We start from the raw sequence: 15,994 nt of genomic DNA on the forward strand, positions 1-15,994 counted from the left end.
TACTCCGTAACTGGAACATTCCTGAACAATTTATGCATAAACCTGTAATTTTAGACGAAATTGATCTCAGCATATATTAAAATACCGATTTTTGTCACTGATGTATGAAGTGGAAGAAGAATTGTATTGTAGAGGAGTGGGAGTGCAAAGTCTTACTACACTTTTTTGGAGTTTAATCTTTCATTCTTTATCAGTTTATTATGTGTTTAAATGTAATCATAGGTTATATAATTAATCAGATAGATAAAATCGATAAATGAATGACAGGTCCTGGCAGATTTAACCAGGTAACATCACCCCCGAAAACACTGCATCATGTCTATACTTAACACAAAACACAATATGCACATAATTCACATGATTTGAGGGTAATGATTGATTTTTGTTTAAAATGCCAAAACGATTTGTGTATTACCTGTCTATTATATGGTTTAAGTAGGTAGTGTACTCCAAGTGGTGCAGCTAAAGAGCACTTGACTTTTTTTTTTTTTAATCAAAATATTTTATCAATGAAGTAAAAATATGATGCATCTCGGTCTCCATCTTGTAGCTTTTGCAGGAATTACAGTTTACTTAAATTATACAGTCCCGTAGTCATGTTTAAAACAAATTCTTCCACAAAATGTTATCTCCATAAGCTTAAACATTCATTAGCTCTGTGTGAACAAACTCTCAGTACTCCACCTCTTCAGTGAGATTGTTTTTGTGACACTAGTGTTAATGTAGTTTTACAGTTTCATGTTATCAGCTTGAATTCTGACAGTTTAATTATTTTAAGAAATCCAAAGTCAAAGTGTAAAAAATGTTCATATTAATTTATAGATTTGAACAGACGTTTTTAGGGACTACATTAATGTAGGTGATTTGTAGAAGTTTAAACTTTACTCATTTTCACACTTGAATTTCTGCCGTTTCTAATGTTGAGAACACAGAGGAGTCGACCAGCGGGACAATTTAAATGTCTCTAAGAAAACCAGATGACGTGTGTTCAGGAAAAATATAACTAAACTATACTTCTGTTATTTCTTTATGATTTATGCCAAAAGGACATTAACACTTCTCACTTACATTACTGACCTTGTTCTGTATAAACTATAAAATATCACATAATTCAGCAGCGCTGTAAGAAGACCAAGTCTAAACTAAATTATTGTAAAACACATGTTTGAAAAGAATAAAGTTAAAAGATCCAAAACTGGAATCATTCATCAAAATATGAAAGAAAGTCAAAAACAGAAATGATGAAAAGACTGAAACAGATTTTATAACAGAGGATATATTCTACTTTACAATGTTGTGTTACTAAAACAAAGATGCTGATAACCTGAAATATTTAAACATTTGATCAGTAAAGTTTGTGTCCAGCTGATATGAAACAGTTTCATCACTTTGTAGACAAAGTTTGTGTTGAATTCATCTTTCTTTTAAGAAGTAGAACAACTTCAACAATAAAGCTTCTGTAATGTTTTAAAAAACAGAGAAAGTAACATGAGAACACGACTGTGCAGCACAACGTGAGAACTCACTGGACACACGACATTTGTTATTAGACAAGGAAGCAGCATCATGAAGATTACAACATGATCAGAGTCATATTACAACTTGACAAACATTTTGGAGAATTCCATCAAACGTAAGATGATCATTAAAAAACAGGAGTCTCCATTTAAAAAAGAAAAGAAAGGAAAACAAACAAGGAAACCCTTCATCACTGAAGTCTGTCAAAGAGTTATCTCTGGGGGGAACAACTCTTTAGGTTTTCATGTTGCACTGAAGTTCCATGAAAACAACAAAATGAATGAAAACCATTTTACCTGATTGATTTCAGACGGTACACAGTTGGAGAAACAATTTCTGTGATCCTCGACATCAAATCAAGTCGGCTGTACAACAAAATAACATAATGAAAAGACACATCGTGCTTTTTAATTCATTGAGACTCTGAGAGTAAAGAGGAAAATAATCCAATTAAAATGTGTTAAAGACTAAAAACATGTGACACAACCAGAAACAAAGTATTTGATGCAGCTGGTGAGTTTAGTTGCTGCTAACTCAGCTAGTAATTAAAACCACATCAATTTGTTTCAGTGAGAGTTTAAACTGAACATGTAATAAAGTTTCACTTCATAGATTTGATATCTTTCTGGATTATCTGATGTTTAACTTGATTTTTCAGATCTGAAAGGAGTAGTTTTAACACGCCTACTTTTCTAAAGTAATGATTAACTTTCCAACTAAAAACAATTTCTGGGTTTTACATCTTTTAAATTTTGTACATCAAACCTTTGTTGGATGGTTGACAGTATTTCAGAACACAGAGACCGTGATACAAATCAATGAAGGGACATCAAATCTGCTTTAAAGAAAAAATAAAAGACATCAAGACCAAAAATGTTTGACTGTAAAGATTGAAGATGAGTTTAGAGTAAAAAAAAAAAAATGAAACACAAAAAAAAAAATAGAATTCAGGAATTTGGACATTTGAACATTACAGAGAAATCTCAGTCTGACAGACTTTGATATCAGAAGTTTTGGCATCACCAGCTTTTCCAATACTGAAATATGGGAAGAGTTTCTCAGTGAAAGTGTCTCTGTAAGTGCAGATGTGAGTCATGTCTTCAGGGTTGTAGAAGGACACCTCCCCCATGTCATAGTCCAGCTGGACTCTGATCCTCTGGAGACTCTTCTTCACTCTGACAGTCTTACCAAGACCATTAGTGTATTTTCCACTGCGATGCCATAAACACCAGACTCCATATTCTGGTGAATCACTTCTTTCTCCCTTCCTGTCAACTGACTCTTTAAGTAAACCTATAATCCAGAAAGGATGGTCTCCCACCTCCACCTCCCAGCTGTGTTTCCCTGAGCTGAAACCCTCAGAGCCCAGAACATCAGCATATTCAGTGTTTCTCTCTGGATTGTCAGGAAGCTGCTGGTTTGTGTCTCCATGTCTCACACTGGTCAGATCATCAGACAGATGGAGACATTGGTTTGCAGTGTTTGGGTCTAGAATGACAGGACTGAAGTGGACCTTCTCCTTCATCTTCTCCCAGACTCTGAAGGACAGGTTGCCCAGGTGTTTGGCCACATCTATCAGCGCTCCTGAGACCAGCTGTGGATCTGACAGTGAGCTCTGGGCTCTGGCTCTGGTCTGAGTGGCTTTATAACTGCTGAGGAACGGCACGTTGTGTTTCTGCAGGTCTTCTTCAACAGCACAGATACTGTCTGACAGAGAGGAGATCTGCTCCTGAATCCTCTTCATCTCTCTGCTGATAGTCTTCCCCTTCTGCTCCTCTTCCTCCCTCAGAGCTGCCAGTCTGGACTCCTCTTCCTCTTTCAGGAACTGGTGGATCTTGTTGAACTCTGCTCTGATCTGCCTCTCTGTGGACAACAGCTGCTTCTTGGAGTGTTCACTCATTTCATTGTATGTTTCCTCCACTTGTTTGTATTTGTCCTTCTTGTCCTGCAGAGACTTTAAGTCAGATTTCAGCTGCTCCTTCAGATCACTGACTGCTTGTTCTACAGGAACCACTTTGTGAGTCTGATGGAGAGAAAACTCACAGACAGGACACACAGCTCTCTGCTCGTCCTCACAGAACCATTTGGGTTCTTCTTGGTGTTTTCTGCACATCACCTCCATCTTCTTCTGTTCGTTTTCTGTCTCAGATGATCCAGATTTCTGTCTCCCAGCAAACGAGTCAGCCAGTTCCTTCAGTGTAAAATGCACTTCAGGTTCTTCTTTAGAAGATTTTCTTTTACAAATTGGACAGTTTTTGTTTCCAGCTTGTTCCCAGAATTTCTTTAGGCAGCTTGAACAGAAGTTGTGGCTGCAGCTCAGAGACACAGGATCTCTGAAAGTCTCTGAACACACATGGCAGCTCAGGAAACTTTCAAAAAGAGCAGTTTTCTCAGCCATTTGTAATTGAAGTCTTTTAAAAGCAGGACTCACCAAGTTACAGTTTCTTCAACTTTCCACTTAAATTCCTCCAAATAAATGTTGTTCAGCAGAGATCTCACACCCTGTAATGGCGTCTCGGCTCTCTTCAACTATGTCAAAATCTACTTTCATTGTCTCTCACCTCGTCACGTGTTAAACTATTTGCTGTTGAAGATCAAATGTAGTAAAACTGGTTCCCTGTGAGCTTTGAGCAGCGTGTTGAAATGTTCACTGTTCACTGGAGGACTAAAGAACAAACAAAGTTTAAAGTGATTTTAAGAACTGTAAGAATTTAATGTTTTATTACGTTAAAAAGAAAGAAAGAATAAAAACATGTTGTGCTAACATGTTTCCTGTTACTGCAGTCAGAAAAGCTGCAATGTAAAGTGTCTCCAGCAGATGGTGTCAGGACGTCTTCCAGAGGGACATGTTGGACTTTTCTTTGAGGACAGAACAACTTACTTGTTGTAAAGTTGGCAAACAGAATGAAATGCTCACATCTTAATATATTCATGTATTTTCTTTATTTTTAACGTAATAAAACATTAAATTGTTACAGTTCTTAAAATCATTTCCAACTCTAACAAAGTGGAGGTTTGTTCTTTAGTCCTCCAGTGAACAGTGAACATTTCAACACGCTGCTCAAAGCTCACAGGGAACCAGTTTTACTACATTTGATCTTCAGCAGCAGTAACAGGAAACATGTTGTGCTGACATGTCAGCATGAACGTGTTCATTTACACTTTGATTAAATGTTGGGATTCACTCAAACTTCAGCTACATGTGGCACAATAAGTGGTGCACAGCTTATTGAATAAGTCATGTTTTGATCAAATGTAAGTACAGAAGGAGTTTTATATGTTCTGAATGTGTTCTTTGTGTTTTTAGGAGAAGGAAGATCTGTTTTAGTAAAAGTCAAATGTAGGTCCAGTGTTGTTCATCCCGGTATTAAGCAGCAGTGTCAGTAACCAGCCAGCAGGTGTCAGTGTCGTTGTGTGAGCAGCGTCTACTAACCACGGTATTAAAATCACCTATGCAGAGGCAGTGAAGAGGGTCAGGCAGAGTGGAGGAACTGATGGAAGAAGTAAAGCAGCTTCATGCTCTGACTAACACAACCGGAAATACAACACCAAGTTCACATATGATCAAGGAGAGCACGAGCTTTCGGAGCTGCCTCGAGCCGACGGACAACACGAGCTTCTCCAGTTCGCCGCTGCAGCTTAACTTCGCTGAACTCACCAAGACGCTTTGAGGAAGTGGTGGCAGAGCCAGTAGTTGGAAAAGAGTCAGCTCAGATAGCAGAACTACAGGCCATGATTAAAGCACTAGAATGGGCAGAAGGGAAAGTTGTAAACATCTACACAGACTCAGCATATGTAGTGGGTGCTATTCATATAGAGCTGAGACAATGGATCAGAGCAGGATTCCTGACTGCAGACAAGACACCCATCAGACATGAAGCAGACATGAAGAGACTGGTGGAGGCACTAATGAAGCCAAAAGCTGTGGCTATCATGAAGTATAAAGGACATGACAGAACAGACACCTGGATTGCAATGGGCAATATTCAAGCAGACCAGGCTGCCAAGAGAACGGCAGGATATGGAGCTGCGTACGTTATGTTGCAAACTGACAGGACAATACAGGACATGCTGCCACAGTGTGATGTAGACATGATAAGAAAGGAACAAGCAAAGGCCTCTCCATGGGACACCAGTGTATGGCAGGACAGAGGAGCCAAAAAACAGGATGGATTGTGGAGAGCCCCGGATGGTAGACTAGTTCTGCCACCAGGCCTGGTACAGAGTACATTACAGGAAGCACATGGTCTCACTCACTGTGGACAGAAACAGATGCAGAGACATCTGACCCATTGGTGGCATCTATTTCTACCGGCTATGATAGAAAACCACGTGAGAGAATGTAGTGTGTGTATGGTATACAATGTAAAGGCGACCATTAAGCCTCACCAAGGACAGTTTCCCCTGCCACAGCTCCCGGGGCAGGAAATTATCGTTGATTACACAGACATGATTGACAGAGTGGGAGGACACAGGTACCTCCTGGTAGCCGTGGATGCATACACTGGCTGGCCAGAGGCAATACCTGCTAAAAAAGAGGATGCAAAAACAGTGATAAAATTCTTGATAAATCAATACTTACCCGTGCATGGGTTTCCTCGTCGCATCCGTTCAGATAATGGCTCCCATTTCAAAAATAAAGACTGACAAGAAGTAGAAAAACATTTGGGCCTAAAACACGCATTTGGCCCGGTCTACCACCCTCAGTCACAGGGGAAGGTAGAAAGAATGAATCAGACACTGAAAAGTAAAATCAGTTACGTATGTGCTCAAACCAAGCTGTCCTGGGTGGAGGCTCTGCCAGTAGCATTGATGGCAGTGCACAGCTCTGTGAATTCTACCACAGGGTTCACCCCTTTTGAGCTGTGTACTGGACAGCAGTTTCCGGGTCCAGGCGCAGGAAACCCGGTGACGATCGAAACAAGTTCCTGGATGAAATACAAGCCATACTATGATCAACTAACAGCTTTGGTGTCAGGTTTCTCTACACAGGTGACGGAGACCAAAGGGACTCTCTGAGCAGCTGGCGGCGACCTCGCTGATGACGGTGCAGAATAGGATGGCGTTGGACATGCTGCTGGCTGAAAAAGGGGGTGTGTGCCACATGTTCGGGGATCAGTGCTGGACTTATATCGCCAACAACACGGCACCTGATGGGTTGGTCACAAAGGCCCTAGACGGCCTCAAGACGCTCTCCCAGGAAATGCATGAAATGTCAGGTATTGACAATCCCCTGGATAGTATGCTTAGCGGGTGGTTTGGTAAATGGAAGACTGTTGTTGTGTCTGTATTTCTGTCGGTGTTAGGGATGTTGTGTGTTTTTACATTGTGTGGCTGTTGTTGTGTTCCCTGCCTTTGGTCGTTGTGCAACCGCATCATCGTGGCCACTGTGGAGAAGACGGGCGACCCTCCCCCCTCCTCCCTACCAGATGCCCCTGCTCTTGGGCGGGGAGCCGGCCAAGATGGACGAGGCGGAGGAAGGTGAGGAGCAGGTTGTGTAGGATTTGTTTGTATGCACTTGTGTCTCTTTTGCGTTGATTTGTGTTCTCTTTCTTTCTTCTGTATGTTGGTCTCCTATGGGAGACCAAAAGGGGGAATTGTGCTATTATATGCTAGTCTTTGCTTACAATAATACAATATATGTATGCCATATTATATTTCTCATATGCAATCTCGTATTAATCAATTATTACTCCTCAGGCTATGCAACAGGCTGTGCCTATATAGGTCAGCGATACTGATGTGGTCAGTTTACTGCTGGGCAAAAACAACAAGACCACCGGGTTGATTTACAACCGTTAGTTTCACCTCCTATTTTTCTGATCTCTTCTGAGTCATAAAACAGGACCAAGCTGCTGAAGACGACCCCCCTCAACAAATCAACAGAGGACAGCTCAACTGCACATGACACTGTGTTTTTTACTACAAGAAGACGGTCAGGGAGAGACAGTCAGTCAGACTTCGTGAACTGACACATACTCTGTTGTTGTCAGAGAAACATAGTCTGGACCCAGAGCTCTGTAAAAAGATTATTCTGTTGTTAAATAAATATCTTGAAGCCTGACATCTTCTCCTGTTGCCTCATTAAAGAACACGCAGGACTGGGGGCTGACACATATTGGCTTTGTACCAGCAGGAGACCGAGTCCAACAACTCCTGGTACACAGGTGTTTGGACAACTCCCGTCTCTTCACAGAAACTCTCTCCAAAAGTCGACTTCTTGTTCACACAGTTTTTACTATCCTGTGTTGAGATGAAGTATTTCTCCGTTTCGAGCCGCTCGTCTGTTCAGGCCGTCTTCACTTCTCTGCGCTCAGTCTGCTACCTGGAGGGGCGGGACTTAACCTCCTCCTCCAATCAGAAACCTTAATTGCCTGATATAGCCAATGAGAACTACGTCTGAGCGAAGTGGCTATGATTGACAGTATGTTTAGCAAATAGACAACAACAAAGGAAACATACAATAACCCGCGCAGTTTTACTACTTGGGTTACAAATAGATGAGCACACATTGAAGGGAAAGGTGGCAACGAGGTGTTGGTATGTGGAGATTTGAATGAACATAGCATGTTATGGAGTGGAGTAAGAACAGATGCAAACGGTGACGTAATAGAAGAGTTCCTGGAAGAAGATAATTTGGTTTGTTTAAATGATGGTAGAGGGACTAGATTAGATGTGAACACGGGGAACACGTCTTAACACTGTTTAACTATAGTATCTAGAAATTTAGCAGCGATATGTGAGTGGGGTGTAGAAGATGAAACTTCAGTGGGTAGTGACCATTTTCCAACATGCTGTAAAATATCATTACAAAGCAGTCAGGAACCATGAGATCTAGCGGAGAAGTGGATATTTAGTAGGACAAAGTGGGACATTTTTAAATGTATATGTGACAGAGAAATAGATAAAATAGACTTAAATGAAGATATTGAGAAGATTGATACAGAATTGACATTTACAGTCCTGGAAGCTGCAGATCAAACAATTGCAAAAGGAAAAGGATGGATGAAAAGAAAGGCTGCCCCCTGGTGGACAGATGAGTGTAGAATCGCACAATAAGGTTACTTCAATCTCTTCTATCAGTAGAGTCACAAAAGGTTTATCTTGTTCTGTGAGTAGTATTTCAACTGTACTTATCTCTAACACATCACTGGTCTCCTCCTCTTTAGTTTCTAGTTGGGTCTGTGTCTGTGAATCATGTGTGTGTGTTTCTGTATGACCTGATCCTGGAGTGGTTGTGGTTAGTCATGCTGAACCCGTCTGCGACCGCCAACCGTCTCCTCCTCCTCTTCCTCTTCCTTCCTCCTCCTCCTCCTCTTCCTCCGCCCCTCCCGTCTCTCCACCGCCTGCAGTCTCTTGCCCAGTGTCCATTCCTCCCGCAATTATAGCAGGTGTCCTTACCTGTCTCTCGTGGTCCTCCCCCACGGCCGCCAGCCTCTCTCCATCCACCTCGTTTCCTCCTTCCTAATCCCCTCGGTAAAAGTTCTTGGGTGCCGCCTGGGGTTGGAGTAGAGGGGGTGGAGTTTGGTGACGGTGTCATGGGTTCGGAGACGGAAGCTGGCTGAGCAGCTGGAGGCGGATTAGGCGGAACGGGCGGATCAGCTGTTACCGGGACGTCTCCCATGTTAGGGTATGGAGGAGGATCGGGCCGCGGTCCCATGTTGGTTCGTTTTTGTACCACATAATCATCATCTTCATCATTTTTCCGGGAGAAATGTATTTCAATTATTAGATATAGTATTGGTGCATTAAGAGCTATACTACCTTCCCCCGCCTTTTTGTTTTTAATCTCTCCCAGATCAGTTCTCTTTCTCTTTTTTTTAAACTTTTCCTCTTCTCTTTTCAACTTTTTTCTTTTATTTCCCTCACACTTGCTCTCTATCGTCTCTGTCAACTCTCTACATGCTATCATTGTCAGTTTTCCCTTGAATCCGTGTTCCTTTTCCCATCTTTTTCAAATATTTTATGTTATCAGCACCTTTTGAGTGCGTTTTATGTCTCCCTCCAGAGGTATCTCTTCGATCTTACTGCAGCATAATCCCATTTTTGCTATCTGTGAGCCAACCAGTTTGTATGGAGTTCACCCGAGCAACTGGATGCTCACAGTATCTATTTATTTGTGTATTTGTATTTATTTTATATTCCGGAAGTTGTTTTTTTGTAGGTCCCTGACCTATCTCTTAAGTCCCCGACTTAGTTACCTGTAGGTCCCTGACCTATTTTTTGCGCGCGCGACTTTTAGTTTATCTAGTCTATTCAGACTCTTTAGTTTATCTAGTCTATTCACTAGTCTATTCAGACTCTTTAGTTTATCTAGTCTATTCAGACTCTTTAGTTTATCTAGTCTATTCAGGCTCTTTAGTTTATCCAATCTATTCAGACTCTTTAGTTTATCTAGTCTATTCAGACTCTTTAGTTTATCTAGTCTATTCACTAGTCTATTCAGACTCTTTAGTTTATCCAGTCTATTCAGACTCTTTAGTTTATCTAGTCTATTCAGACTCTTTAGTTTATCTAGTCTATTCAGGCTCTTTAGTTTATCCAGTCTATTCAGACTCTTTAGTTTATCTAGTCTATTCAGGCTCTTTAGTTTATCTAGTCTATTCAGGCTCTTTAGTTTACCTAGTCTATTCAGACTCTTTAGTTTATCTAGTCTATTCAGGCTCTTTAGTTTATCCAGTCTATTCAGACTCTTTAGTTTATCTAGTCTACTCAGACTCTTTAGTTTATCTAGTCTATTCACTAGTCTATTCAGACTCTTTAGTTTATCTAGTCTATTCAGACTCTTTAGTTTATCGAGTCTATTCACTAGTCTATTCAGACTCTTTAGTTTATCTAGTCTACTCAGACTCTTTAGTTTATCTAGTCTATTCACTAGTCTATTCAGACTCTTTAGTTTATCTAGTCTATTCAGACTCTTTAGTTTATCTAGTCTACTCAGGCTCTTTAGTTTACCTAGTCTATTCAGGCTCTTTAGTTTATCTAGTCTATTCAGACTCTTTAGTTTACCTAGTCTGTTCAGACTCTTTAGTTTACCTAGTCTGTTCAGACTCTTTAGTTTATCTAGTCTATTCAGACTCTTTAGTTTATCTAGTCTGTTCAGACTCTTTAGTTTATCTAGTCTATTCAGACTCTTTAGTTTATCTAGTCTGTTCAGACTCTTTAGTTTATCTAGTCTGTTCAGACTCTTTAGTTTACCTAGTCTATTCAGACTCTTTAGTTTATCTAGTCTGTTCAGACTCTTTAGTTTATCTAGTCTGTTCAGACTCTTTAGTTTATCTAGTCTATTCAGACTCTTTAGTTTACCTAGTCTATTCAGACTCTTTAGTTTATCGAGTCTATTCACTAGTCTATTCAGACTCTTTAGTTTATCTAGTCTACTCAGACTCTTTAGTTTATCTAGTCTATTCACTAGTCTATTCAGACTCTTTAGTTTATCTAGTCTATTCAGACTCTTTAGTTTATCTAGTCTACTCAGGCTCTTTAGTTTACCTAGTCTATTCAGGCTCTTTAGTTTATCTAGTCTGTTCAGACTCTTTAGTTTATCTAGTCTATTCAGACTCTTTAGTTTATCTAGTCTATTCAGACTCTTTAGTTTACCTAGTCTGTTCAGACTCTTTAGTTTACCTAGTCTGTTCAGACTCTTTAGTTTATCTAGTCTATTCAGACTCTTTAGTTTATCTAGTCTGTTCAGACTCTTTAGTTTATCTAGTCTGTTCAGACTCTTTAGTTTATCTAGTCTATTCAGACTCTTTAGTTTATCTAGTCTGTTCAGACTCTTTAGTTTATCTAGTCTGTTCAGACTCTTTAGTTTATCTAGTCTATTCAGACTCTTTAGTTTACCTAGTCTATTCAGACTCTTTAGTTTATCGAGTCTATTCACTAGTCTATTCAGACTCTTTAGTTTATCTAGTCTACTCAGACTCTTTAGTTTATCTAGTCTATTCACTAGTCTATTCAGACTCTTTAGTTTATCTAGTCTATTCAGACTCTTTAGTTTATCTAGTCTACTCAGGCTCTTTAGTTTACCTAGTCTATTCAGGCTCTTTAGTTTATCTAGTCTGTTCAGACTCTTTAGTTTATCTAGTCTATTCAGACTCTTTAGTTTATCTAGTCTATTCAGACTCTTTAGTTTACCTAGTCTGTTCAGACTCTTTAGTTTACCTAGTCTGTTCAGACTCTTTAGTTTATCTAGTCTATTCAGACTCTTTAGTTTATCTAGTCTGTTCAGACTCTTTAGTTTATCTAGTCTGTTCAGACTCTTTAGTTTATCTAGTCTATTCAGACTCTTTAGTTTATCTAGTCTGTTCAGACTCTTTAGTTTATCTAGTCTGTTCAGACTCTTTAGTTTATCTAGTCTGTTCAGACTCTTTAGTTTACCTAGTCTATTCAGACTCTTTAGTTTATCTAGTCTATTCAGACTCTTTAGTTTATCTAGTCTGTTCAGACTCTTTAGTTTATCTAGTCTGTTCAGACTCTTTAGTTTATCTAGTCTATTCAGACTCTTTAGTTTACCTAGTCTATTCAGACTCTTTAGTTTATCTAGTCTACTCAGACTCTTTAGTTTATCCAGTCTATTCAGACTCTTTAGTTTATCTAGTCTATTCAGACTCTTTAGTAGGTCCCTGTATATGTAATTTGTATAATTCAGAATTCTTGATGCCAGTGGTTTCTGGAGTTGAAGGAAATCTTTTTTTGGCTTTGTTTTTTCTCTATCTTTTTAAGGAAGCATGTTTTTCCCCCAATATTAACAGTGGCTGTTTTTCATTGTGGCTATTAAGTGGAAAATTATATTGGCAGTTTTTGTAATTTGCTTCTTGTACGTTTGCTATAATACTGCGCCCAAAATCATCGTTGACATGTTTCTGTTTGTTTGCTTTGGTCTTTTCTTTTTTCCCCGTTTGTTGTTGTTTTTCTTGCCTTTTTTTGGAGGGGGTGTGTCTGAGGTGTCATATGTGAATCAGACCGTGAGTCCTTATGCGTGTGTGTAAGTGTGGTTATTTAAGCCAGACACATAGCTAGTCCAGTCATAATAACTCGGTACATTAAGCTGTTGTTTGTCCCTTGTTGCCGTGTGAACGGCAGGTGGAAGGATGAGTTCAAACTCAGTGTCTTCCTGCATCAAAGCAAAACAAGCAGCAGGCCATGACGTGACTGTTCCATCATGATAGAGCTGGGATGGTGTGTAATGTCCTGTACGCTGGTGCTCTGACTGCTGAGCTGTAAAACAGGAAGTACATTGATATTTTCTACTGGCAACAATATTCCCAAATAATGGGTTTCTCATTGTAACGGAAACGATAAGTTAACTAATGCTGGGCTGACGAACTGACTTTTTTTTTTTTTTGCAAGAAATGTCAGGACACAACCTCTTCTCTAATGATGACTAAATAACTCGGTGTGTTATAAAGAAGTGTTTGCACGTGCCGTGTTGAAAACCTCTGTTGATGTCACAGCATCTGTCAGAGACACCAACAACGATGCTGTCAAAGGAACCATTTCATCTCTATTTGAATATTTTGCGTTGGGTGAAGCACAGTCGTGCTCACTGGTAGAAACACAGAAACACACTCAAATAAGAGTTGTCTAACACACAGCACAACAGAAGAAGATATCAGTCTGACCTCCGAGGTCGTAGCATCACTTCTCTTAAATGAGGCAGATTTTGGGCCAAAGAAACCCCAACAGGGCACAAACAGTTGGAAAGCTTGTTTTGCTTCACAATAAATCTGATGTGAGGAAAAAAACTATTCAGCTGATCATGAATTTAAAAAAGTTGTGACATTTTCTTTTCGACGACAGACAAATTCAACATTTCCCAAATGTATTTGTTGTAACGGTGATTCCTAAAACAGTAGAAATAACTCAAGTCTCTGTATATTAACATACCAACTTGTGTCATCATGAGAACCTTTTTTATATATAATGAAAGACTTGGTATGCGTCATAATGAGTGACACGTGCCAAACATGAGCATAACTTCAAAGGATCTTCCTTTCTAGTTTGGTTTCAGTGGCGGTGACACGCTGCTAATTAAACCTCACTGTCCTCTGCCTTCTTCAATCTCAGTGAGCATCAGTTCAGCCTCGGCCGCACCGGGAGCTTGTTTTATTATCCCGGCTAGTGGTGCGCTGTTTGTTGCTACTGGTGTTGCTCGGCGGCAGCAGCTGAATACCCGCTTTTCTAAAAAGTGGAGATATTTTTACATCGCTAAAATCTCGTTGCTGTCTGGAACACAACAGCAGGGCCGTTTTCTTTTCTTTCTTTTTTTCCCAATCAAAATGTCCAAAGGAGTCAGTGCTGTGGAGAAAGGATCCCGGTGGATGTGTGACCTTCTTCACTTCCAAAGCCAGAGAGCACAACGCTGGTGCTGCTGCTGCTTTCTCTATATTGAAGCACATGCACACATACAGCGCACACTCGGGCCATATCAGTAATGAAGAGGGAGGGATTTGTTGTGATGGTGTGTTGTTTCAGGGCAGTCTTTTCATGTTTGTAATGTGTGTGTGTGTGTGTGTGTGTGTGTGTGTGTGTGTACATCCTCCATAGCTTTCAGTGTGTCTTCTTTACAAGCCTGGCATGAAATGTGTGTGTTGTGTGAGAGATGAAGGAGAAGGCGTTATTTCGGAGGACGTATCAGTCCCCTGTCTTCGGCCCAGGACTTTGTTTTTCCTGATGATTTCATGTTTTTTCATGTGTAGTGTTTTTCATGTGTTTTGCTCTGTATTATTCTCTTTGAGTTGCGTTACAGTAAAGTGTTATCAGACATGAAGTGCTTGTGCCAGGAGTAGCAGGAGTGACCGGATGAACTCTTGCAGCATTGAAAACTGGTTTTGTCGGGGTTTGACTCCGTTGTACTTTGCTCGTCCACCATTGGCTGCCTTCACATTTGTCTCGCCCCCATTGGTCAGACCAAAATATTAAGAGACCGGGCAGTCGGTTTGGTGAACAGTCCTCAGGTTTCTATTTATTTTGAATATTTATTTATTTATTTTAGTGGATATTTTTATTGTGCTTTTCTTTTCTTTTTTGTTTTCCCATTGTTACAACTTGTGCACTTGTGCAAGTCCTGTCTGTAGTTGTTCAAAGGGACAATGCTCCATGTAAAACATGACTGTTTTTAAAGGATAGTTCACCCAATTTGCATTTTGCATGTGTTTTTCCGTAACGACCAACATAGTGTGAATTGTTTTCTTCAGTTTGATGCTGTCTTTGACACAGTTTAATGGTGTCCTTTTTTTCTTCCCTGAGGTCATTACCATTTTTAAGTGGGACATCTTGTACCTTTTATATAATACAGGATTGTATTTTGTGTGGACTATCCCTCCAAAACCTTCAGCGCCCTTTTTAGGCTGGTGAAGATTTTGTTGAAGGAAGGTTTTTTTTCAAGGTGAACCACTGAGACATTGTTTTGTACTTGTGTCTCATACAGTAATGATGTTCATGTCAAGTTCAAACTGTTTTAAGGTGAAAAGGTCAAAGGTTTCCTGAAGGCGTTCATGCCTGATTGTGCTAACCAAACATGACCCCAATGCTCCCGCCAACAAAAGAAGAAATAGCTGCATGTACAGTACAAAGGTTTGTTCTTCTGTTCTTCTTAGTGTGTTTTTAGCCTTGAAAATCTGTATGATAAGATTCACATATTTAAAATGAGGGAGTTCACAGTATTACACAACTGCAACTAACTAGCAGCATTTTCTTCGCATGACATTAAACAGGACACTTGTTTTTTTGGTGTTTTCCTTTTTATTTGGCTTCTCATTTTCTACTGAATGCTGGTATACTCCACCTTTCTCTATTTTCTCAGCTTTTTAGGTGCTTATAACTATTTTTGTGTCGACAAGATATAATGAAGAGGATTATAATGAAAAGGATTATTATATGACTGACTGTGGCACTGAGGATGACCATGAGGAAGTTGACAGTGATGATGATAATGATGATTTTGCATGGTTTTTTATGGGGCTCTGTGTTGTCAGTGCAGAATAGCTGCCTTTTGTACACAGCTGAGAGAATATGAGGAGCACTCGTTGACCATCAGCACCAAGAGTGACGGCTGCTCCACTGAGCCTGCATGTCACTTTGAGGAACAGCACTGGAGTCCAACAGGCTGATTAGAGGCAGTTCAGAGAGTGAATGATCTCCAGCAGGGGGCGCTGTCACACAAAGTAAAACACAGATGGACGGCAGACTGATGCTTCTCATGGAGCTGCACAATAAGTTGACTTTAGTGTCGGATCAAACAGACGATCCAGTCAGAGACAACAGCAGTTTATCACTGTAGAACAAGAACCAGCTTCCAGTCACATTATTGATCAGGGCGGCACAATTATCACTAAAATGGCACCAATGTGTCTGATAAATCATGACTGGAGGATTTATAGAAGCTGAAATCATGAATGAAAGTAAACAACTGTGCAGCCCTACATATAAACTACTTGATCTGTCCTCCTCTCGTCTCTTGAGGTCAGTGAGA

General features: G+C 40.0%; 1 protein-coding gene across 1 annotated transcript; it reads right to left on the reverse strand.

Moving 5' to 3' along the window:
• Positions 1-2,472: 2,472 nt before the first annotated feature.
• LOC138191565 (nuclear factor 7, brain-like) lies at positions 2,473-4,034 on the reverse strand. The gene has a single exon (XM_069138456.1). The coding sequence runs from the start codon at positions 3,914-3,916 to the stop codon at positions 2,489-2,491; it is 1,428 nt and encodes a 475-aa protein (XP_068994557.1). The 5' UTR covers positions 3,917-4,034; the 3' UTR covers positions 2,473-2,488.
• Positions 4,035-15,994: the final 11,960 nt, after the last annotated feature.

Source organism: Embiotoca jacksoni, unplaced genomic scaffold, assembly GCF_022577435.1.
Source record: "Embiotoca jacksoni isolate LCO1_2020_lvr unplaced genomic scaffold, fEmbJac1.0.p SCAF_8, whole genome shotgun sequence".
Lineage (NCBI taxonomy): Eukaryota > Metazoa > Chordata > Actinopteri > Embiotocidae > Embiotoca > Embiotoca jacksoni.